Source organism: Drosophila ananassae, chromosome 3L (assembly GCF_017639315.1).
Source record: "Drosophila ananassae strain 14024-0371.13 chromosome 3L, ASM1763931v2, whole genome shotgun sequence".
In the NCBI taxonomy this organism is placed as follows: domain Eukaryota; kingdom Metazoa; phylum Arthropoda; class Insecta; order Diptera; family Drosophilidae; genus Drosophila; species Drosophila ananassae.
In genome coordinates this window covers 4,027,474-4,052,920 of record NC_057929.1, presented here as the reverse complement: position 1 = coordinate 4,052,920, position 25,447 = coordinate 4,027,474, and the positions used below count along the sequence as shown (strand labels likewise).

The 25,447-nt window shown below is 44.3% G+C and overlaps 2 protein-coding genes across 3 annotated transcripts in view; one reads left to right on the top strand and one right to left on the bottom strand.

The window, feature by feature from the left end:
- The window catches only part of LOC6495053 (zwei Ig domain protein zig-8), a 48,278-nt gene that overhangs the window by 20,322 nt on the left and 2,509 nt on the right, over positions 1-25,447 (top strand). Inside the window, exons 2-7 of the mRNA XM_001959127.4 lie at positions 6,639-6,805; positions 16,351-16,428; positions 16,490-16,622; positions 23,112-23,231; positions 23,320-23,416; positions 24,906-25,003. Coding sequence (XP_001959163.2) covers positions 6,639-6,805; positions 16,351-16,428; positions 16,490-16,622; positions 23,112-23,231; positions 23,320-23,416; positions 24,906-25,003 — 693 coding nt within the window. The remainder of the gene's footprint in view (positions 1-6,638; positions 6,806-16,350; positions 16,429-16,489; positions 16,623-23,111; positions 23,232-23,319; positions 23,417-24,905; positions 25,004-25,447) is intronic.
- Positions 8,062-11,499, bottom strand: LOC6495593. Of its 2 annotated transcripts, none has more exons than XM_014907875.3 (6): positions 11,341-11,499; positions 10,742-11,285; positions 9,997-10,131; positions 9,238-9,460; positions 9,125-9,186; positions 8,062-8,644 (listed from the first exon to the last, which is right to left on the bottom strand). In XM_014907875.3, exons 1-6 carry the CDS (start codon positions 11,357-11,359, stop codon positions 8,263-8,265), a joined length of 1,365 nt encoding a protein of 454 aa, XP_014763361.1. In that variant the 5' UTR covers positions 11,360-11,499; the 3' UTR covers positions 8,062-8,262. The 2 variants fall into 2 exon arrangements, with proteins under 2 accessions (XP_014763361.1, XP_001959164.1); XM_001959128.4 differs by having other exon boundaries at positions 9,241-9,460.

The window sequence follows — 25,447 nt, the reverse complement described above, 5'->3', positions numbered from 1 at the left end:
TGCCATAAAAATCACTCATACGCAGCGTTGAGCCGCTCGCTTCTCGCCAAAGTAACCTAATTTGATGCGAGAGCCTTACAGGCGACAACAAAAAGGACCACGACCTACGTCAGATGTCCTGGCAGTGGGCAAGGAATCTATGACTGCCCGCTCTTATCGACCAAGCAAAAACGGCTAATAAAATGCTCTAAATTATGACATGACATTGCCACAAGAGGAAATATCTTAAGAGATACCAACAGTGGTGTTATATTTCTTTCAAAAGGAAGTTTATTTAACATATATTTAAAACAAAAATATAAAAGAAACTAGAAAATTTTTTGAAGAATAAATTAATAATTCCATTAGAGCAAGAAATCATAAAAAATGTACAGCCGCAGAGAAGAAATCTAGCCAAAAGTAGCTCCACTGACCCCATTTCGGAGAGAAAAAGGCTTCGCACACAACACTTGCTGCCACATTCGCACTGGTATTGACCAAATGGCAATGGCCCAGGGGCCAGAGTTCTTAGCTGGCGGCATTTTGTTAAATTAAATCAGAGCGGCTAGCAAAAAGTCCCCCCCAAATGAGGCACATAATCATGAAAAAGTCAGTAATGGCAATACCAACAGAAACGGCAACGGCAGGCAGAGATAACCATAAAAGCGTCGCCTGGAAGTCTGCAATAGTTCTTGTGTGTGTTTTGTTTTCTGTTTTTCGTACTAGTCGTAGTCCTGGCCGCCCAGTCTTAACTTTTTGCCCGGCCTGGCTCACACAGATACAGCTTGTGTGAGTGTCCCGCATTGTATTCTCGATTTCCTCGGTCTTTTTTTGGCTCAGGGAAAGTTCAATGCCTGCATACAATACCGTTTAGTATTGGCCCTCGACGATGAGCCACCTAGCGCCCCATCACTGGCACCGCCGAGTGGGTTTCGAGTGGGTCACAAGTTGTGAATGTCATTTTTGCATTTCTGCTTTGAAGTCAACCGGAAAATTTTCAAGGCAAACTCGCACTTGGGCCAACTTAAAGGCCAACTAACCAAAGGGAAACAATGAGAGGGGCAGAAAGAAACTTTGCCAAGATAGAAATCAATGCCAGGACTTGTTTATTGTTCCGACAGAACAGTTTGTTCAGCTCACTGGATTTTCCCCCATGGATCTGCTTCAAATACCAAAAAACTATGTCATTGCCGGGTTATCTTTAAGTGGTTGGCCCAGCTCCCTCCCACAAGCTGTCTCCCTGGCACTAGCCTGGTATTGGCACCACCACCACTACCACTCGCTGCTGATTGCTTTGAGTTCAATCTGCCGATTCAATCAGCACGCAATTAGCTCCAATGTAACCAAACCTGTCCTCTGTGTTAGCCCCTCTCATGGCCACTGCCTGAGCCTGAGCCAGTGCCTGTGTGGGTGTCGGCGTATCAGCGGCTAATTAATCATCAGGACAACAGAACGATTGGGCCTATAAGTTATGGTGGCTCAAACTTGTGAACAAATGGGTCAGTTCATGATATATCTATGACCTTAAAGCTTTGAGAAGCTTGAGCTTTAACTTCACAAATACTGTGTTGTTTTTTATTAAATGCCTCAACACTCATGGTTAAATGGTGTGATATTGCGTAGCAAGTCGCGTTTCTCATACGCCATGTTGTTCAATTATGGCCCTCGGCCCTGCCCCCTTTCCGCTTTCGTTTGCGTTCTCATTGGCATTCGCAAGCATAATTTATGGGTTGGCAAAGCGTCTAGGCCATAAATTAATTGTCGCGCCTAAGCGCGCACACTGTCGTCTGAGTACTCGGATCGACAGAATGGAAGCAAACTAATAGAAAATTGCCAGCACAGGACTGGCATACTGGCATACTGGCCATGGTGGTCCTGGTGCTCCTTTCTTGCTATTCGTTCCAATGCAGAAGTGGGCAAAAGTGAAATATGGCTGGGGGCTAAATGGCTGCGTTTGCCAGCGAGTGGCCTGCAATATGCCAATGATAATTGCCCGAACATTACACATACGCCGTGTGGTCAGGCTTTACGGTTTTATCTTCGCCATTAAGTGTAATCAATTTTGCGAAAAAGCAAGCTCCAGTACGGCATACTACAGCACACCAGCAAGGAGATGCAAAAATTTGCATTCTTTGTCGGTTAACCAATATAGGATTGCATTTACAAACAATAAAGCAACTGAAATTGTTTTTACAATTGCCTTCAGTCAGTCGCCGTCGTTTCAATAACAATTGCAATGCAATTTCGGAAACGGAAATGGAAGGGAGCAGCGTCAAATCGATTTCGATCATAAAGTGTATACGGGTGAGTGTGTGTATACACCTCGAGTATGTGTGGAGCATGTAAACATCTCGAAAAGGAGATTCCCAGCTCCGATTAATGTCTATATTAAAGTGAAGCCCACTTGGAATCTACAAGCGAGGGAAACAAACTTGCTGAGCTCAGCTGGAGTGCTATGTGTAGAGTCTGGCACCGCCAGCAGTTGTGGTCCTGCAGAATGTGCGTCTGAGGGTGTGGGTGTGAGTTGTCAACAGAAGCTCGAGGGTGCAACACAAGGATACGTTGCCCGCAAGTCGAAACGGATACAGACAAACACACATCTGGGTCGTAATTATCTTTTCCCACTCATTTCTCACCTTCAATTGTGCTGATGCGGTGCCTTAAACCGATTTCGTATAATTTCTGAGTTTTATTTCTCATTTTTGGCGGTACACTTTTCGAGTGATCTCGAATCTCGACACTCGGCACATCCATCACTTGTGCCGAGCAGCATTCAGCAAGCGTTTATCTGATTTCGTTAGGGGTTTTTTTTTAAACAATTTTTTTGTCCGGGGAGGATGTGCCGAGGGAGGCAGGATGCTTGTTCTGCATGACATGTGAAACGCATGCAAATGCGAACGGGCGGTTTTTAAATGAGGCACGCAGACGGTTTTTTGCGTTTTTTTTTGCTGGTTTTCAGCTTTCGGTTTTCGGCAGATAGAGCGGTTCATCTTTGCAACATTTTCATGGGATTTAACGCTCATTGAAATGCGACATCGTTTGGCATTGTCTAACCAAGAGTCCCAAGAGTCACAGTGTTCAGCCACATATGATTGCCTAATATGTCGCCGCGGCGCTCCAACTTGGCCTGCTGAAGCTCCTCATTGTGAGTCATGGCCGCCGCCTGCTTTTATAGTTTGCCCCGATTTGTATGCGTATTTGTATTTAAGCATTCATATGGCCACATTAGCCGGGCCGAGTCGGGCTGGGACGGGCTGGAACGAGGCGGGACGAAAAGCGAAAGAAATATAATCATAAATTCCAAATGCGACACTTATAATGCCAACTGAGTGATGAAATGGCTGAGTGTAGAAAAGCAGACACAGTCACCCATAAAAATGGCGACACACGACTAAAAAGAAAGCAAATTCTAGAGAAAAACTCTCTCTGGGTCTCTGGAACTTTATTTATAATGAAAAAATAAGCAAAAAACAGCACGTCTGTGGCCTGTGGGAAATCTCCTTAGCCGAAGCAGTCGGTTAGTTACTTTGACTTCGTTCCGGCTCCTGATTAGATGCTCAATATTTTTCTGGCAAATTTTCATTTTGATTTAATTTGCTCGTTCAAATAGAGCACACAAAGTGGAAAGAGCAATTTGCTGTGCAAATATTTATATGCACCGCCTGCCACTCCGCGGTCTTCGCTCGGAATCGGAAACACTTTGCAGCATAATCAATAGTTCAGCTCCAGCAAGGGAGTTTCTGCCTTACCCTCCTGCCGGTGAAGCCCCGAAAGTCTAGACTCCAGACAGTTGTGGGCCAGGCTAAGAGCTCCGAAGGAGCCCCGTCGAGTGCATCGTCTGCCACTCAAAGCCTCAATGCCTGGATGTCAATGTAACCGGAGCTTAAGTGCAGGGGATCATGGCCGATCTAAGGACGAGTCCTTCGCATTGTTTTCTCTGTCTCTGGAGGTATTTAACTTGCTTTGTGTATCACGCCCCATAGCGGCCTTGACTTAATCGTTTAAGCTTCGATTTTCGGCCAATTTCAATTTGTGCTTATTTGGCGGCAAGTGCCAGCATAAATATTCATATGTTGCGCTGTCAAAACACCGCAAAACCGCAAACATTTTCCACCACATTTGCTAATTTTCGGGTTGAAAAGTCGGCAAATATTTTTGGTCCTCCGACCGCAACTGGGGGAGGGTGTCCTGGGCTTGTGCCCCGCCATGCATCATGTTAATTTGCAGGCGTCGAACGTTTTTGATTAAGCGCGGGCTTAAAGCCAAAGCCCAAATCTGACAGCAGCCAGCTGCCGGTGGGCCCTGTTGTTATCGATAGCTGTTACCAGAAAAGTGGGTGACGCAGGCAGGCAGTCGGGATGGCAAACAAAACTGGCTAACAACAAATCGGAGGCATCGACAAGTTGGCCCAGGACAGGGCTGAATAGAAATTTCCTGGTAGCCGCATCGTTAATTTTCACAGCGTGAGCAAATTTTCCATGCATAAACTTAAAATTAGCACAAAGTTTCACATCGTGTGTGTGTGTGTGTGGGCCTGGCCTAAAAATTTGTGTGGAAATCTTTCCAGTCCCGGCCATAAATTGCATGTTCGCTGATAAACAATAAATTAAGTTCAGTATTAGACTCTGTCACTCTCCCTTTGCCGCTCTGCGTTTTCCGCTCGAATCGAATTTTCCGCGCTTTTCCACGACGCCTCGTTTATGCGCCACGCACGCATACGTGCAACATTTCTAAGCTAATTTTCGTACGCTTTTGATACCCTGTTACCTATATTTTGATATGGGACACAGGAGAGGGACTACTGGGACTGGTGTTGTGGTCGGAAAAAGGGCATGAACGCCCAATACATTTAGAAAATTTATTTTGACACTTTTTGTCAGTTTGGTTGTCAGGAAAAGTAGTTTTAAAGAGCTTATTAATGGCTTGAAATATTTTAACCTTTTCTATACATTCTATGACAATTTATGATCTTAACTTTCTATCAAACAACTTGTGAATAACTTCAAAAAAGCAATTTAAATTAAAACCAATTTAAAAATCTCACAAAGACTTAATAGTTTGAGGAAATCAAAAGTTCAAAGGTATCCAAATCCCGACAGGAAACGCCAGCAAGGACACCCTGACTCCTCGATGCCATTCACACTTCGAAAGAGCAATGCCACTTCGATTAAAGAATCAAACTTTTTGGCGCTTTTTGCCCCCCACCCTGCTGTTACACATTATTATCTATGGCGGATGGCGATGGCGGATGGCGGAATGTTTTGCATATTGCCCCAAGATGGAAAGCGGCACGTACGCAAATGTTGCGGGTGCGCATTAAATTTAACTTTGTGTTTGAAATTTTTCAAAAAGTAAATCGTAAAATTTGTCATGTTCCACGCAGAGCCACCCAGTCACCCAACCCAGGCTTGCGGTGGAGTCGATTCATGTTTTCACGTTGCTACGCATGTGGAAAAGTTTTCGCATGTTTCGCCTGCGAGTGTGTGTGCGTGTCCTGGCGAAAGTTTTCACTTCTTCTTCATTTTTTTTTTTTTTGCGCGTGCGGAAACGGAAATGTGCAACAGCAGTTTTCCTCCGGCTGGGTGGGTCTTTGATTCTTGGCTGTCGGTTGGAGTTCAGCCCCAAAACCCAGGCCCAGAGTTCGATAAACTGATGCCAATGGCAGAACCGAACGTAGAGCTGCTTCATCGCGTATCGTCTCATTCAATTATTCGTATTCCAGTTGGCTGGATGTGATCTGTGCCGATTTGTACGGCTCCTCTTTGATGTGAGAAACTTTCTTCGACTTTTCCTCCGGCTCCTTGGAGCTTCTCCGTCTCAATGACGAACTTATTTCACCCGTTTCCTGGCGAGGCTCCTTTGGCCATTATCTGACTTGGTTCTTGGTAACTGCAGGACACAACTTTTCCTCGGCTTTGACATATTTAGTGGTCCAACTTTGGCCAAAGTGTGCTGATGACCGGAAAACATTTTTACCATCGTAATTAACATCTATTTTGTTCCTGGACAAAAGACAATAGAGCTCATAATTACTGATATTTATTTACATTATTAATAATGTCCTTAGAGAGATTGCAGATCTATCCAAATTGAATAGAAATTTTGTTCTCAAGTGTCCTGTGTCTCTGATTAAAAAGGGAGATTCACACAGGCCTTTTGAGTGTTTAAAGTTGATGTCCCTTCACACCAAAAACCAACCAAAAAAACAAAAAACATAAAGTCCTCACAAACAAATATCAAAAGAAATAAAAATGAAAGAATAATTGTTTGTTGAGGATATTTTTTGCCAAACAGACGCACACACACCCTCTACACATCCCTCTCAGCGTTCGTTTATTTGTTTTCCTCTTCTGTTTTTGAGCACAATTTTTATGCGAATTTTATTACTTTTCAGTTTCAGTTAGGACCCTGCCAGCCGCCAAAAGTTGCGGCAAGGCGGCAGGACTCTCGGGAGGGGAGCTTTGGAGGGGTTTTTTGGGGCATTTTGAATGCTACGCTAAAACCAACAATACGCCGCTACGTATGTGCAAATGAAAATGAAAACAAATTTCCATTTGGCACAAGTTTTTATGCCACAGCCACATCTCACTCACTGTTCTACTCTGCCACTCTGCCACACGACCACCCACTCACCCGAATGTCCTTTTTTGTATTTCTAGGCTACAGCGCTGCGATTGCCCCGACGCCGCCCACGACAACGACCACCACAATCTCGCCCTCGAATCTGCTGCCCTACTTCGACTTTGATGTGCCGCGCAACTTGACCGTAACCGTTGGCCAGACCGGCTTCCTCCACTGCCGTGTGGAGCGGCTCGGCGATAAGGACGTAAGTAGAAAGTTTACAGCACCAACACCAACTCGGACCCGGTTCGAAAGCGGCCTAGAGAGGAGCTCTTCCATAACGAAGAATGCAATGCCCTTTCGGAAATGGCGGCCATTTCCATAAACACTTTCTGACTTGAAGTCAAAAACTGTCTCCGAGAGGAGATATTATTCGAATCATTAAAAAATAATAAATCACTATATTATACAGGATATACGCTCTATATAGTATCCATAAACCCCTCCTGAACCCTATGTATCGAAACCCTTCAGTGTCTATAGCAACCAAACAAAAGAATAGAGTACTTTGAAACTCAATGGCTTAACATATGGAAATGCTGCGAAATAAATGAAAATTCCGCTAGGGATTTGTCGGCACTCCATCATTCCGGCCGTGATTGCCAAAGCATTGGGATACGGCTCCGATCCAAAGCCGAATGATTGAAGGTTGCTCCGGGCTGTTAACCCTTCGCCAAATATGGCCAGTGGGCGAAGTAGAATGCTAGACTGGTGGCGTTGCCGGGCCTAATATGTCAACATCACTGGCACATTAGGTGGGCGTTCTGACTGCGAACGGGCCAGGCTCTTGGCCGGACTTAGAGCCCTTGGCCCGGTGACTCACTCACAGTGGTCCAGAGCGGTGACAGAGGCCAATCATTCAAAATTCAGGCTCCGAATGGATGTCCTCTTGACAACGTCCGGCCCTTGAACCAGTGTGCATTAGCAACCAGGACTCGTGCTCTTATTAAATGGTAAAAACGAGGAAAGGACCTAGACCAAATTACCGGGCTGCAATCGGGACTCGGGGGCGGGGAGAAAAATTGCCAAACAAGACGGGCGACAATGTCCTGGGGGAGTTGCCATTCCCGGGCCTGTGTGTGGAGGGCGTGGCACTGCCCTAACGAGTGCCTCCCGTAGACCAATCCGTTACAAGTACAGCCTCAAATAGACTTGACTGATACTGACGCACACGGGCTAAAGCAAAATGACTAATTTATGAGCCATCAATCACGTGACTGGCTCTGCCATCAGCCCCGTGCTCTCGTGTTATCGCCTTTAATTTGCCCGATTTAAGCCAGAAATAGATGGGGCCAGGGATGGCTGGGGTGGAGGTAGAACAGGAAACCGGAAGTTGTGCGCCTTGGAGGAAGCAGCCAAAGTGCAGGCACGAACCGAGACAGGAAAAGGAAGGACAAGTAGAACAGGAGTTCTCCCAACAACATCATCAACATCAGATCCACGGAGCAGCCCACTCTTGGCTCAAGTTTACCCATTTAATTTGAGTTCTCATCGGGAAAGTTCATTAAAAGCATTGAAACTACATTAAACAAATGACACGCAAACAACGAAAGCCAAGCAAAAATCCTTGCCCTTGAGCCTTAATTACTTGCCCAGCCCATTCACCCCACACTCTGCCCCATCTGCGCACGACCTTCCCGCCGGTTTGTCGTCAATGTCCTTTCAGTTGTCGCCTTCCGGCTGCTGCTGTTGTTGGTGCTGGTGTACATCCTGGTTTTGGTGCTGCTGCTCTGAGTATTGGTCACTATCACGGGCACTTGCGTCAGCAATCGATTCCACGGTGGCTGCCACAACGGCGGCCAGCACCTCGCTGTCCAGTCGCGTCCCCCACTTGGGGGCGTGCTTCTCGTCGTACTCCTCCTCACTGGAGCTGATCAGGATTGTGGGTGCCCGGGTGGCCACGTCCAGCTGATCGTGGTGGGTGAACATGGAGGCCGTTGTTGAGGCCGTCTCTCCCTGCTGGGCCCTCAATAGGCGACTTGGATTGGGGAAGGGCCGGCGGTTTTCCAAGATCAGTTTGATGTCCCTCGCAGATTGCCACCACCTGGAAAAAAAATTCCGATTAAAGTCTCTCTAAATTCGGATTGAATTGGTACAAAAATAAATATATTTTCCATTTTCGTTTTATTTACTTCCGGTTGTCCTGACTAGAGCTTACTCAAGCGAATTCCGTTCAATAAGGATTTCTTATTCCGCTCTAGCAACCTTTAAGGTCCTTTATGCTATATTTCAATAAAAATGTGTGTCACTTCAAATAATTCACTGGCTTTTCTAAACAATCTATTAAAGTGTTGCAACTTTTTGTGAAATTCAATACTTGCTAATTATATTTTTCACAATTTGTTTTTCGATTAAAATTAGATTTCTGTTTTTAGCCACGGGCCTGACTAAAAATACACGCCCAAATAAATAGGCAACCAATTCCCGAAAAATAAATTACCGCACAATTGAACCGCAAAGTGGGCTAATAATGTCGTTGATAGGCAATTGTTGGGAGCAACCCAATGGAAAATAACTCACTTACCGATACCAGGGCGTCAGCTGGGACTTGATCAGCATGTATATGTTGGCAAAGTAGACGGTTATCTGTGGGCGAAAGAGTCAATGGCGGCATGGCGGAGAGAGCGAATCCTTCACCACTGTCATGAACAGGAAGAAGAGCATCCAGGACTTGGTCCAGAGCTTGCTGAGACCCCAGGAGTGGGTGTGCAGGGCATAGTACTGGATCCCCACCAGCAGTGTTCCGATGATGCCGAAGGCCACCAAAGTGAGCAGCGAGAACATCTGGCAATCCTCCTGCAGTGCCCTGCGACTCATGGCCCTGGAGTACCAAAGTCGCAGCGACTGCAGACAGGTGTACCTGCAACGGAAGTGCTTCAAAATCGTGCATCTCCAACGGCTGCCTGAGGCCGCCAAAAACAGAAACAACCACAAGGCCGCTAACAAAGCCCGCTTGTCAGTATGGCAATTAGCTGGAGCCACTGCCGCAAAAGCAAAACCCGCCACAAAGCCAACTCAGCTGATTAAAAAGATCTGAGCTGGCGGCGGCTTTCATCTGCTGACGCTCCGAGTGGTTCCTGCCAACTGGTACTACACTGTGAAAAAAATCATATGCCAAGCTGCCAGAACCTTATTTCTATAGCAATGGTTAATAAAAAGCAGAAACCATGAAAGCTTGTGATATATGTATGTATGTATGGCTCTTACAGGAAAAAGGTATGGGGATCCCCTTTTAAAAATTAACAATTAAAAAGTGAATAGAATAAAATTACAATATCAGTTACTAACTCAGTGATGATTTCACGAAAACAGTGACATATTTTTGCACTTTTTAGAGCATAATTATGTTGGGTTAATTCGTGTTGCCACCTTCTGGAGCACTGATACTAAACTTACCGCAGTGTCTGCTCCGTGTTGTACTGGAACTGGCAGAGCTCGCAGGTGGTGCAGCGCGAGGTGCTAATCCAACGCTCCAGGCAGTGCACATGGACATATGTCAGCGAGCCCTTGCACAAACAAGGCGACACGAGTCTGCAAACAAATCGGAAAGGAACAGGCAAAAGTTTAAATGGGCGTGGGTGTTGCTGTGATGGTGTAATGGTGGGTAGTGTGTGGGTTGGGGGTTGGGTAAACAGTGGCAACAATGAAAAATCAGGGGATTAAGGCAGACAGCCACCAGATAATCAGGGATAAAGTGCTCAATGGGGACGGAACGACAGGCTTTCAGTGTTTCCCTGGTTCGCCGTGTTAATTTTAATAATTAAAATAAATAAATGCATTCGCGCAACTGGCAGACAGTAAATGCATTAAATGCCGCGCAATTAATTTCTTGCACAATTTGCGGCTGCACGTTCGTAATTAAATGGAAGTTACTGCACTCTATGCCCTGGTTACGGGGACTACCTGTATCATCAATATTGGCTTTTAATTTATTGTTTCATCATAGTTCGGGTATTACTAATAGATCCGCAATTTGTTTGGGGATAGAATGCTGAAAGTTTTGTAAATGAAACTAGATTAGTTGAAACATAAAATCATAAATCAGAAATGCTTAAATCGGGTTTGAAAATATATAGAGTTAACTGGGATACCCCCGATATGCTCTCTAGATAGTCTAAATAGGAGGCCCCCTATCACTTACTGCTCCGGATTATCGGCATTGTGGCAAATACGACAGACTAACGATCCCACCGATGGCATTGAATCGCTGGACACGGACTCATAGCCCAGTCCAAGGTTGTTGCACTGGGTGGCACCGTCGATGCAGTGTCTCAGGGTTGAAATAGAGTCGGAGATGAGGGCTGTAGGAACTGTTAAGGGCTTTTCTGGGGGCTTGTCTAAGGGCGTGGTGAAGGCCGAGCTGGTGGCGGCTGCCAGGGCGGCCTCAGTGCTGGCCAACGAATGGCCAGGAGTAAGTTTCTGGAACTGGACATTTGGCTTGAGGCCCAGGGACACCGAGCAGGCAGCCTGCTCCACCGACACCTCGGATATGTTCTCCTCCCTGATCGGTTGCTTCTCCCACGAGTTGATCCTTGTCTCCACCACAATCATGCCGGGTGGAGAATCGTCGGCACTACTGGAGGACAGGGCCTCCTCGATCTCCATCTCCAACGTGGTGTCCGGCTTGAGCTCTTCCACGCCCCTAATGCCATCGGGCTTATGATCTCGGGCATTTCGGGTAATATCTAACAGAACTCAATTATCCTTCAATAAATTAATAGAGAGAGAGGAAGAACTAACCACACTTTTCGCACTCCATTCTTTACTTGTAGGGTTTTGGGCCGTAGGATTCCAAAAAATAACCAAAAATTTTAATACATCATCTGTGCGAAGTTCAGTTTGCTGAGTTTAGTTTTTTGTCGGATAAATATGTATCTAAGATCGATCTGGTTGGCATTTAATGCAAAGTTTGCCTGCTTTTCTCTAGATCCTTCTGTGTCGTTTCTGAGGTGGGTGCAGACCCTTCCAGCGATGGGTGAAGAACAAACTTGTCTCCTGGCCAAGTCGCCAACATTAATTGTAATTGACAGACTGGAACCGCGCGCTGTCAGTGCTCGGGCCCACGCAAAAAACTGGTCTGGCATCCTGCTTCTCCTATGTCGTCCTTTGCCGTGGGTCCTTCACCTACACCTACACCACGACGCACCCCACCAATTTCTCCCATAAACTCAAAATTGAAAGTGTAACAGTTACGGCAAATAACTTTGCCGGCGCTTGGCTTCCATTATGCGCCACTCCACGCGGAGCAGGCTTCCTCGGGTAATTTATGCCCGTCCGTTAGTTCGTTAGCCGTAAGTATTCCCGTAGAGAGGAGGTGTGAGGGCAATAGCTGCTGGTAGCTGGCAGCTGGAGGTGGGCGTCATTTCCATATCAGCTGACACGGCTCGGCTTTCGCAGTTGGCTTTCAATACTCTACCCGTAATGAGGTCTATCATGATGGTATTAGCTTTTGGATGCTCTATTTTTAATGGCTTTCTTTTACTATATTTTAATCTGAAATATTATGATTTTATGTATGACATTTGAAGGTTTCGGGTTCTTAGTCATGACTTTATGCAATTTATTCTAACATTTTGATGTAAAAGTCTTTAGCATCGATTAGAATTGCCCTAATTAGTATAAGCCCCTAAAGGGTATCTAAGAAATCACCTTGACTCGAGGCTCCTGCCAACTTGTTTTCGACTGGCCCTGGCCGGAAGCTGGCGTTGAATCCGCTTGTTCAACTTGACTTCACAGGATTGTCCGTTCACTGTTGATTTATTACGCGTCGAGTGCCGCCAACATTTTCATAAACGCTCCGCGGCAACATCAGTGAACATGAGCACGAGCAATTTACTCGTGTAATACCAAAGGCCGCCGCAACAATACCAATCGCTAAGGCAACGTGGCTCTGACAAAAAATTCTCAAAAAAAAGAGGTATATTAAACAAAGTTTTAGGCTTTTTTGTGAAGAGGCAGCGAACCCTTTTTAATGCCGACAGGACAACCTTCGTTCCCAGAAACAGGGACGCTCCAAAAAAAAAAAAGTTTGGGGCGCAAAAAAATGTGAAATCTGTTTACAACTTTGTTTACAAAATGCTGGCATTGAAGTCTTCATTTGTTTATTGTCAAGACCCGAGACACAGTTGCCTTGAAGGGGAAACAATTAAATTTGGATCAAGTTCATTACGGGAAGCTGGACTAATTTTCGAATCGAAACCGCTTTTCGCAGTGCTTAATGGGACTTCCAACGGAGTGGCAACAAACTAACAACTGCAACTATAACTGCAACTATTTTTGGCTCCGTCGGGTTTTTCGGCCAAGTCTAAAGTCTCTCTTGGTTAGAGACGCAGAAAATGCGTCAGCAAAGTTTTTAATGTATTTTCGCCAAGTTTTCCACACGCTCGCCCAAACACACACACACAGACACTGAGAGGAACTTCGTTCATTTGCCGGGGAAGGGCTGGGAGATGACAGAAAAACAAAGAGAAAGTAAGAGTTGTGGCAAGTTGAAGCCGGAGACGAAACCGAAGCTCAAACTGAAATAGAAGCTGAAGCTGAAACTGAAGTGGGGCAAGGCGAAGTGAAAGTTTCTGGCCGCAACGAACACAAAGTGTTAAATAATATAAAACTATGCTTGTAGTATTTATTTAAACCTAAAGACACTACGAAAATTATACCCTGAGCAAAGTTCTCTACCACTCACGGGACTTCAACCTGTCCCTCGACGTCTCTCTTCGCCGAGGAGCAAATCCAACGTGCCGCTGAGATTGGGACAACTTCTTGACACGGGATATGGCTGAGAACAGGACTTTGGCTGTGTTGGCGCCTTGGGTGGAGTTGCGAAACTTTTCACTTTTGATTCTCGCCATTTCGCAGCTGGAAAATTAAATATTAAAGCTCTGGCCTGGAATATATAATTGAGAGGGTTACTCCTATCACAGGTTCACGGTTCTGTTTTCCAATAGCTGTTTAGTTGATTAGTTGCCGGCACAATCCACAGTTCACAGTTAATTTCAAGATAGCTTTATACTAAGATTTCTATCCGTTCTAAGGAACCCCACCTAAAATGAAGGATTTCTATATATGGCTCCATTTGATGCCTATATCTTAGCCAATAACCATCCAATTCCTCAGAGGAATAATTTAAACAATTTGTGGACCGATTCTCCAAAGAACTGCATCTAAGAATCTGAATCTAAGAACAAAATATTATTTCAATTTTTTATCAAATTTCCTGTGGAAATTTTCTGTGGTTCCCTTTAAAATGTTGAAAATGCATGGAGACCCCAATATTACCCACTGCGAAGGCTATATCTTGGCCAAATTCCATCCGATTATCGAGCGAAATACCTTAAACGATTTGTGGATCGATTCTCCATAAAACTGCATCAAAATCTAAGAACGAAATATTTTTTCAATTTTTTATCAATTTTCCTGATGGGTCCCCTTTCAAAATGTTGAAAATGCATGGAGACCCCAATATTACCCCCTGCGAAGGCCATATGTTGGCCAATTTCCATCCGATTCTCGAGCGGAATACCTTAAACGATTTGTGGATCGATCCTCCACAAAACTGCATCAAAATCTAAGAACGAAATATTTTTTCAATTTTTTATCAATTTTCCTGATGGGTCCCCTTCAAAATGTTGAAAATGCATGGAGACCCCAATATTACCCCCTGCGAAGGCCATATGTTGGCCAATTTCCATCCGATTCTCGAGCAGAATACCTTAAACGATTTGTGGATCGATTCTCCACAAAACTGCATCAAAATCTAAGAACGAAATATTTTTAAAATTTTTTATCAATTTTCCTGATGGGTCCCCTTTAAAATGTTGAAAATGCATGGAGACCCCAATATTACCCCCTGCGAAGGCCATATCTTGGCCAAATTCCATCCGATTCTCGAGCGGAATACCTTAAACGATTTGTAGATCGATTCTTCATAAACCTGCATCAAAATCTGAGAACGAAATATTTTTAAAATTTTTTATCAATTTTCCTGATGGGTCCCCTTCAAAATGTGGAAAATGCATGGAGACCCCAATATGACCCACTGCGCAGGCTATATCTTGGTCGATATTGATCAGATTATTGAGCGGAATACCTTAAACGATACATTGTCCGTCAGAATCTTAAAACTAAATTGTCGATCTCGTTTTTCCGAATTTTGTCTATGGGAACAGATTGCAAAATGTGGGCGAGAGGCGACAATTGCCTGACGAACGGGTTTATCGATGTTTTCTGGATTTAACCGAGATTTGACCTTTTTCCCCAACCCCTAGAGACGGGGTGTTTAATTTACATTCGACCATGACAATTCGCCTATTATCCGGGCTGCGTACTCCGTACTTCGGACTCCAGAGGGGCATAAAAGCAGCAGGCGCATAAAAGTTTTACAAGCAAATGATTTTTATTTTTACGAATTACGTGACCGGTTTTATTCCGTATTCCGTATTCTATAGGCTCCGCCTCAAATCGAATGAATTTATTAGATGGCCAATAGTTGTTGTCTGGCAGTTTTGGCCCAATCGGGGATCGGGAGTGCCACAAGTATTGCGCAAATAGTCGAATGGGCCAACTTGGCCCACAAGGCCGCGGGGCAAGGCAGTTAAATTTATTAATGAGGTAGCATATTTCCAACTTTAATGTTGACAGTCGGGCAACATTTAAAGTTTCTTGCGGAGTATCGGAGTGGCATGAACAGGGAAGAAAAACTTTTTCATGTAATTAAAATTGAGCATCACAATAGCAGGGCACAACAACAACTAAAATTAAGGTCATCAAATAAATTGGAAACAATGTGCCAAAAAAGGGCACAAAGTGTGTGGGCGGACGGCAAGGACGGGGAGGTGGAATCACGGTCAGCCAGTCAGTGCGGGCCAGAGAGACACAAAATCATGGTTAATGGCTTTCCCAAAAGATTTTCCCGAATCCGAGAATAAGGGCGAATGCCGGGGCAGTGCTAGGCAATCAAATGAAAATGTAATTCAAGCAATAATAAAAATGCCTTCCAAATAAAGGCTGAAAATGGCGTCAAAGCTGTCTCATTGCTGGCCATTTTCCTTAGCCTTCTGTTTCTGTTTCTTTTTGATTTTTTCCTGTTTCTGTGTTCCTTTTAGTCTCGTATCTGGCCAGAAAAGGATTGAAGGCAATTCGAAACAATTGGAAATCGCGCTGAGCAAGCAGCTTTGACAAAATTGGGCCGACCGACCCATTGGCAGTCTGACCTTTCGCCCAGTCTGGGCTATGGCTTAAAGACTTTGCAATTGTCGAGGGCCATTTAAATAGGCGTTTGAGAACATCTCTCATTTCCCGGTGATGTGAAATATTTCTAAGAATAATCTGGAGCCTTTCACGGTCTAATGTACTCGGTTCATGCTCGGCAACTTTCTCCGGTTTAAGCTTTTTGTCGGTCCCCGGTTTGTTCTGTTTCTGTTTCTTTTTGTTTGTTTGCTGATTAAATGCGAGAGAAACAAAAAGCCAAATGTTAAAGATTAACCAAGCCAGGAACACGAAAAAAAAAAATAAAAAGAAACCTAAACTTTTCGCTTTGTTTTTCATTTTGCCACCTCATCCTATCATCCTCTCAGGCTCCATGTTTTTTGTTCCGTGCCACGGAAGTCCTCCTCCTCGTGCCAGACACAACACGTTAAACTCACTTGCGAGAAAAAAAGTTTTAAGTGCGGAATTTGTAATGCTCCCGAAACTTTTCCAAAACACCAAGCACTTCATTCCGATCCCCTGTTGTTTTCATTACCGTTCTAGGTCTCCTGGATTCGCAAACGTGATCTGCATATCCTCACCGCCGGCGGCACCACCTACACATCCGATCAGCGTTTTCAGGTGAGTGACAATTTGTGTTTCCACCATACGGAGTTGCAAGTTTTCTTACTGTTTTGCCCAGGTTCTACGACCCGATGGCTCCGCCAATTGGACCCTTCAAATCAAGTATCCCCAGCCCAGGGACTCGGGCGTCTACGAATGCCAAATCAACACGGAGCCCAAGATGTCACTGTCCTACACCTTCAATGTTGTGGGTAAGTGTTTAAAGTCGGTGTTTAAAGAGTTTTTATTTAAAAATTACAAAGAAAAGAGCACTGCCAATCTTAATAGAACTAAATTAAGAGCTACATGTATAGTATTTATTTGAAACTAAAGCAATTACTTAACAAACACCTTAATACCTCAATCTATAATTAAGTTTTAGTTAAAAACTTTTACAGAAAATGTCATAATTTTGACTTGCAACAAAACCTTGACTGATAATTTGTTTTAGAATACAGAATTTAGAACTTTGCCCATTACCCGAAATTGCTAAATAGGCCAATCGCAAATAGGGGAAAATAAAGAACGAGGCTGCCTTAAAATTGGTCACAAACCACTGAAGTGATTACTTTTATGGGCTAAGCTCTTGAAACTTACCAGGCAGCACTTTCGGCCTTCCATGTACGCTTCGTGTGCTTAAGCAAGCCATACAATATGCATGCTATTTTCGTAAGCCATTCCCACCTCCCGACACCCACTGACTGCGAGATATGTTAGCCACGTTAGCAGCAATTTGGCCACCCGGCGAGCCAGGATGGTAGCTTTCTTCTACTCGTGCTGCTGCTGCTCGTGATTATAAAATTTTCAATTCGATTATGTGCAAATTGGCTTCCCTGTGTGTTCTGCCTGTTGTTTTTTGGGGTTAAGTGCGAGAGTTGGCTTTTTAGATAATGCTTACCTCTTTGTCTTGGCAATTGGCCGGGTAATTAGTTTGTACTTGGGTCAGGACCCGTGTCACACATCAGCAGTTAGGGACGAATGGAAGGATGGACTGCCGGACGACGAATGGGTTGAAAGACGTTATCCTTACAAGCTCACTTGGCCCGAACTTTGTGTTCTTTGGGGGCTTGTTTGTGGATTTTCGGTTTCGTTCCTGTTCGGTGCATTTTTATCGCATTTTATATTAGCAAAATGCATTTGGCTAAAAGCTTTTGGTGCGGAAGAGTGCCCTCAATGAGCTTATTTGATCTCTGATTTCTCGACAGCATATATGTATATGTATATATAAATTTCACAAAAAATATATGCATGTTTGTTTGGGTGTTCGGGGCATGTTGTTTTAGCCAAGTGGGTTCGGCCACACGGACAAACGACTTTTGGCCAGCATAAAATGGCATGGTCAGCCCATGCCAGTACCGACTCGGTTATGAATCTTTTAGGACTCACCGAAATATGAACGAGAGCTTTGAATATGAGTTTACACGCATTTGGGAGCAAGAATCCGGCAACTATTTGACAGACAGACAGACTGACAAGTCAGAAACTGAACACACACACCCGCTCCGAGAAAAGTCGGGAGTCAGACATATAGAGTCATAAATATTACATTTGCGGAAATGCAAATGACTACGAAACGACTGCATATAACCGGCCACGCCCAGTGTGGGTGGACGCGCTGGGCTGGGACTCATTTGAATGCCCAAAAAGAAATGTGCATATAAAATATTCGACATGCCACTCACGCGGAAACAGCAAACAGCAGGTCACACAGTACAGTGCGGCGGCAGTTGGGGCGGTAATCGAATCAATTCTGGGGATATCCCCATCCCTCATGATATTAATCTTGCCTCACAATTGACATTGAGAGCTATTTTCAATTAAACTTCAATCGAATGCGAATGTTTGGAGCTATCATAAAAATATTTTACCAAATATTACCATAACTATTACCCTATTTGTTTGCGGAACATTTTAAAAATTTGTGGAAATAGCCCTTCGGTTATTTTTATTCGGCAGCTAGATTCGGACACTTCATTTCGGGGATCCACTGTGCTGGACTGTCTGTTGCAAACAAGTTTGTTGTTATGTTGGAATTTTTATGCGCTTATGCAAATAAAAATTGTGCACTAAAAATTCCATAAATTTGTGTTTTTTCCCTCACTTTCCACTGGTGGTAGCAGAGACGCCACTGAAATTCTATTACACACCAGAAAGTGAGATAAAAAAACAGCGGAATGATAAACAAAACAGCGCCAAGTTGACCAGAGCATCATAAACATAAATCGCCTCCCGTCTGGGCCATATTTTCCGCCTTCCGCTACTGCCACAATATTTTTGACATTTTAATGCAGCCAGCAGCCGCTCCAATTGCTTAAATTACCAAGTTTATGTACTCCACTCCGGGGTCCAGGAAGGAGGCCAGGCGGAGGAGAACTTGCCAGCAACTAGAGGTGTTCGTAGCCAGTTTATATGCACATAGATAACCGAAGACGACTTGGAGTTGTCACCCCTCGACTCGATTTAATTTTGAATTTAAGGCAAATTACCAAACACACTGATAAAGCGGGCAAATTGTAAATTAAATTATGTGTCCCTCAGAGAGTGACAGCAGTAGACGGCCGACAGAGCAAGGACAACAAACAGGATAAAGGACAAGGGCTGAGGACTGAAGACTGCGAACTGAGGAATGGGGCTAAAAATAAAATAAGAAAGGTGTTGTTGAAGCTTCTGGAAAAATTTGTTTACCAGCGCAAATGTAATCAAGCGTAAGCGCTACCTTGCTTAGTTAAGAGCAACGGGAGTGAAAAACAAATTGCACAACCGAGTCGCGCCGGAAGTGCTGCACCCAAGAAGAGGGTCGGTGGCTGGGAGCTGGAAGCTCCTGGCTGCTGGATGCTGGGGGAATTGGAGGCAATTTGAATGCGTGGCTGACAAGATGGAGATGCCGAGAAGATGGCTCATTTTCGGGTCCGTAAACCAACACTTTTGCCGGTGAGTTGCTGTTGACATTAGCCAGCAAATTGCATGCCATCAGGAGAAAATAATAATCCAAAGAGCAAGCATAGAAGGGAGTTTTTCAATTCCTTCCACCTAAAAGATTTCATCCATTCAAGTTTGGATGAAAGCAGGATTTTATTTAGAAATACATATAGCCAGAAGCTTTCTAACTTCCTGCAGGTGTTAACATTTTATTAAATCCTCATTCAAAGCTGCCAAAAAGTTTTCATAAAACATGGTGAGGTTTTTAAACAACTCAGTGCCAGATATTTCCATCTAGTCTCCACTCTATTTTATAAACTTTATATATTTTCAAGCGTCCACATTGGAGTTCTTTGTGAAACTTAAACGATAATTACTTCCCTTGGGCCAGAAATCCTTTAAGGATATTATTTTGTTTATCCGAAAGCACTAAAGAAGTTTTGGTTTTTAGTTCAAAAGTGTTCATTGGCAGCACGAACCGAGAAAGTAATTGAGTGTTCGAAAAATCCATTAACGTGGCCTTAAGAAAAACAAAGAACTCCTTAAGAAGAAGAATCTCTCCTTCAATACATAAAGAAACCAGCTCCAGTCAGAGCAATTGTTTCCCGAGGTTAATAGACGAAAACCAAGAAATTCTTGGCAATTATGATGCACATTGAGTACTCAAGATGCGAACACTTTTCGGCAGCTTAAAAGTTAAGCGATTCTCATTGTCTTGGGAACTGGAACTCGGGAATGAGAATTTGTTGCTGCATTGGCTGCCACCAGCCACCTGACCCGATTCGCATGCAAATTGTACGTGGGCGAAAGTTTTCGTTTAGCCTAGAAATTTAAAGAACCACAGAAGTGGTCTTAGGAGATCGACCGCCCACGGAGAGAGTGTTGTGCGTGGCACAGAGTGAACCGGTGGGTATAATGAATTTTTATAAACATTCAGCAAGGACGAGCCAAAGGACTGAGCTCTGGAGCTATTCTGGGCCACACAATTTGCCCGGCAATCAAATGTTTTACTTCCCATTTCGTTCATTTGCCGCTCAAATTACATTCTACGGCGAATGCCTAGACCAAAAAATGGTCCAATGATAAATTACTGAGATATTGCCCAGAAATAGGATAGAAGGCGGGACTCGAGGAGGATATGATTAATGTCTCTGCAGCAATGTCGAATTATTAATAATAATAATAATCACAACAATGGAGACCACTGAAAAGGCCCCAAACGGGGATCCTGGACTCGGGACTAGGAGCCACGATGATGTTTTGGCATTTTCATTTCGGCCATTGTTGGGATGGGACCAGAAGTCTTGACAGCCAAATGGAACTGAATTGAATGCCATGGAGCAGGAAGTGGCAAGCGGGCGGGACGAAAATACTTCATCAATTGTGCCTGGCAATGCGGCTGACTTTTACAAATTGAATTTGTTTATTTGATTTGACAATTAATTCCGGGCAATTGCACGTCCATGTCCGATTAATTGTCCGCCCCGAGTTTATCTTTAAAGAGGCCGTAGCTTAAAGATAATGGCCGCTCGTCCAGGGCCCGGCCCAGTTTGATATTGTTTTTCGGGCAATAAATACCGAGATGTTGTTACATGTGTGCAAACATGCATCAACACAGGCGAAGGGTAATAAATTTTTACAGCCCCAGCCCCACAACGAGCATAAGGATACCAGAGTCAGGATGCCAGAGTCGGGATGGCAGGCCGGGTTGCAGTTGCGCCAAAAAGTATGCCATGTTTTGTGCCGGGCCTCTTTGCAAAGTTCATCGCTCTAAATGTTTATGGGCATATAGGCTTATGCGCATTTTATGCGCGAAATCAAGAAAAATGAAAATGCATTTCAGCTCCTTCTGCTGCTCTCCATAGCCATAGCCCCCCCTATCCCGTTTCCTCCTCAAACATTCCTCCCCCTCGTACATGTTTCTGCTGTGGCTGCACAAAAATCCTCCACAGGCCGAAGTCTGAGCTCGTTGTGTGTAAACAAGACTCGGTAAGGACTTTGTTTGCCAGGACGAGGGGGCGGAACTTTTTCGTTTTGACTTTGGCATGTGGCCAAAAGTAGACTTTGCAACTTTCGACTTTCGGCTTTCGGCCTGGGTCAACTGTGGCCAAGTCTAATGAAAACTTCAAATAGCTGCGGCCTGACTGACTCACTGACTTACTTTCCTCATCCTTAATGCAGCTCACCTATTGCCGGCAACACTTAATCTAATTATAGTTAAATAAGCAATTTTCCATGGGAGAATCTCCCCTCGAAAGGACTCCAATTCATTGTGCCCTGTCGTCGTCGCAGGTGAAACGAAAAAAAAATGGGGAAAAATGCGGGTTAGCACCTGGATAACACTCTGTGGTCCTTGGGAAACCCTATTCGTGGGAACCGCAGGCGCCTTGTCAGCTGCATGTACGTGTGAGAGTGTGGGTGTGTGTGTGTGTGTGGGCAAAGCAATAATTTTCACAGCCACGGCTTCCTGCACCGGGCGAGTGGCAAAAGTCATAGACGGTTAGCTACGCTGCCACAATTGTTTTGCCAGGTACAACAACAGTCATCAGGAGCGCCACTGTCACTGGCAGGAGCAGGAGTCGAAGCAGGAGTGGCTGGGAGGAGCACACTCAGCGACTTTCAGGATTTGGTTCTCGGGTGTGTGCGGGTCTATAAAACAGCCAGATAATCGCCCAGCATGTTCGAATTCCATTTGGGGTTGCTTCGCTCTTTGTTTGCCCTCTTTGTTGCGGGATGTATATTACTTTTCCTACTTGGCATTTCATTTAGATTAACATTTTTGGGACGCCATATCCTCGGCGCCATATCCCACCACACCTGATTTAAAGGCTCGACTTAAAGTCGAATGCCACTCGATTTAGGGCTCGTTATTGAAAAATCATCAACCAGCCGGGCTAGGCCCTTCATGCAACATTTTTTGCCACAGCCTTTTGGAGCATTCAAATTCCGTTTGGTTCGGTTTTGTGCCACACGATTGAATGGCATCCAGCTCCCAATAATACCACATCACTACCCATGTGGATGTGTGTGTGATATGGGCCCAGATGTACAAATGTTCCAGTTGCAATTCCCTCTTTCTCGACTGCAATTTATATCCACGGGCTTTGCGGTTTAGGTTCTGAAAAGTGTGGTTTTTTTCAAATTTTTTTTGCCGCTTACTGGAGTGAAAGTGGAACAGAAAGGAAAGAGCTGTATTTAACAGAAGTATGTCGTATTGGCTGAGGGATAAGGAGGGACAAGTTGAGACATTTTCCATTAAGCCAACTGTCAGCAATCATAAGCTTTAACTACAAATCGCATTTCTTGGCTGTCCACGATGATATTTCTCAATTGAATCCATTGACGCTGGAACAACAAAAGGCACTTCAATGTTGACATTTTGATTTCGAGTCCCCAATGGAGAGCAGAATATTCTTCTTTTTTTTTCTTTTAAATTCCCAGCCAACCGCATCACAGCCCCCTTTGTCTTTTTTAGACAATCTGCGAGTGGTGGGACCGAGAGGGGCGCACGGCCGACTGGCTGCAGGTACCACGGGGCGTATGAGTGCCGAGTGCCTTTTATACGGCATAACAAAAGCTTATCGCCAGCATAATAGAGACACGCGTCTGTGTAATAAAGTAGAGCCTTCCACCCACACCCGAGCAAACGTGCAGTTGGACGTTATCATTAACATTATTATTATTATCATTGTTACGCCAAAAAAAAAAGTAGAGAGAGACTTGGCAACTTAAGTGACTTTTTGTTCATTCCCTCTTATTTCCTTTTCATTTTTTTTTCGCAGAACTCAAAGCTGAAATCTTTGGGCCTCCCGATCTAATGGTGAAAACGGGCAGCGACATCAACCTAACCTGCAAAATTATGCAAGGTCCCCATGAATTGGGCAACATATTCTGGTACAAAGGTGCGTATGCGTAATGAACTCCCACTTCCAGTCCCTGCCATGGCCACCCTCATTTACGCAATTCAATTTGCAACTCTTCGCATTTCAGGCAGCGAACTGCTCGATGGGAAGAGCGAGAACGAAATCGACAGCTCCACAGCCCGGATACGCGTTGAGGATGATTGGACCGACGGCCTGACTTCAAGGTATGTAACGACTCGCCCATCATTCTGTTCCGCTCCGCTCCGTCCCATCCCGCCCGACAAACGTGCAATTGTGAGCCGAGCATTTCAGTTATTTCGCATTAAAATACCGCCTCACTTAATTAAGGCCAGACCCATCATTCGTAAAGGGGCTGGACGGGGCGTGGCGGGGGATTTAAAGCCAACCTGGTCTTCCGAAGCCTGCACTTGTGCAGCTATGTACGTACATCCGAGCATATATGTTAGCCGGTTGGGAGAGCCGCCCCAGCAAGGAGTGCTATCCGAGTTTGAATGACATTTTAAGGCCAAAGCGAAGGACACTTCGCAGCTAACCGATGAGCCGTCCTGCAATCTGGCTCTAAATGGAATCGTGGGCTTTACCATGATATCCATTGACCAATTTCGGTTTGAAACACTTTACTTTGAAAGGCTATTATTAATTGCTATTAATATTCGAATATCCTTTGTAGGAATTAGTTCTACAACTATTCAGTGATAGTCAGGCTTACAAATTTTCTTTAAATCGGAGTTCAACGCTTTAAAAACACATTAATATATATTACATAATAATTAATTATGTGCAATCTAATTATTTTAAATAGAAAGTAAACAACACTAAAAGGATTAGACATTTAAAGTAGGCCACAGACAATCAGGAAGACATTTACGAAAGAGACTCCGTTTACGTTTCACTCCACTTTGTGTTTCGAGTTAGCCATGTGTGACTTTTAATTTGCCTTAGTTAATGTCAGAGCCGGACTTGAAAGGAGTCAGTGCAGTGGCTGTAGTAGTTACTGCCTCGGATTGTGGATGCCGCCCCATGATCATTGCCCATTTTTGCTGCTAACTAACGACGCAGACGACCATAAAATGCAGGTGACACTGCAAGAGAGATTAAGGGGGTAAGAATGGTAGAGAAAGGGTTAAAAGCACTCACGGAAAATTTAAAAAATTAATATTTCCATATATATGAAGCTAAAAAGAAAGATTTACACTTTACTGTGTTTGGGAGAAATTGCAAATACATGTTGTCTAAGTATTAATATAATGTTAGAAAAGTTAAAAAATCTATTTATTTATTAAGTTAGGGAGTGGTTTAGGGATATAACTAGACCTCTAGGAAGTAATCATATAAATTCCTCAAAGGCATATTGTTCTGAGTAAAGGTATAGGTATTTAGAGCCAATTCTTCAGTTAAATTTTTCAATTTTTTTTAAGGCAAGTTCTGTATTATTTCTTTGAGTGTAGAATAACTGGGAATTAGAGTCTGTGGTGGCGGCAACTCCAAGAGACCATTATACCATCGCATAAAGTAGCAAAAGTTTTGTTTTTTTCCTTGATGTTTTCCTTCCCCGCGCCGGCCCTCCGGAATTTGTACCTTTTTATTTTTTGTTCCACATGCACTTTTGCTCCACTGCCATTCACTTTCTCTGTTCTGTGTTTTCTTTCTCTTTCTGTGCTTTCTACGCCTCCTGCCCCCGCCGCGGCACAGATTAAAAATCAAGCGCGCCATGCCCGGCGATACTGGCAACTACACCTGTGTGCCGACGGTGGCAAAAACGTCGAGCGTCTATGTGCACGTAATTATTGGTAAGTAAGGCTCCAGCTCCAGCTCTAGCTCCAGCTCCAGCAGTCGGTTACCTTTAGTGTTAGCCGTACTGTGCTGCCCTGTTGTGTTTGCAGTCGTGTTTGTGCTGTCAGAGAGTTTTGCATGTTTATGACGGGAAGTGGAAGTTGCCTGTTAGCAGCGGCACATTCGCAATTTGTAATGCCAAGTGCAGAACGGGGCGTGGCCGTGCAGTAATTGCATTGCAGCAGACTCGGCGAGAAAATTTGCTGCCATTTTTTTTTTTCAGCCTTTTCCTGCATGTTTGTATTTGTGCAGCAGCACGGAAATTATTTCTAGCTAGCTAGAAAGTTTTCCAGCAAATGCTTGGCCAATAATAAGGCCCAAACATGTGTGTGGGAGGGGGTGTTTGCACATTATGCGTTGTGGGGCTTAAAAGTTGAAGAGCTTGTCAGATTTACGGCAGC

What these genes read in the sequence shown, in the direction of transcription:
- LOC6495593 (XM_014907875.3), bottom strand. An exon ending in AATGCCGATAATCCGGAGCA is followed by an intron (nt 10,132 to 10,741) that starts GTAAGTGATAGG and finishes ATTTGTTTGCAG; the next exon opens with ACTCGTGTCGCCTTGTTTGT. An exon ending in CAGCTGACGCCCTGGTATCG is followed by an intron (nt 8,645 to 9,124) that starts GTAAGTGAGTTA and finishes TTTTTTTTCCAG; the next exon opens with GTGGTGGCAATCTGCGAGGG.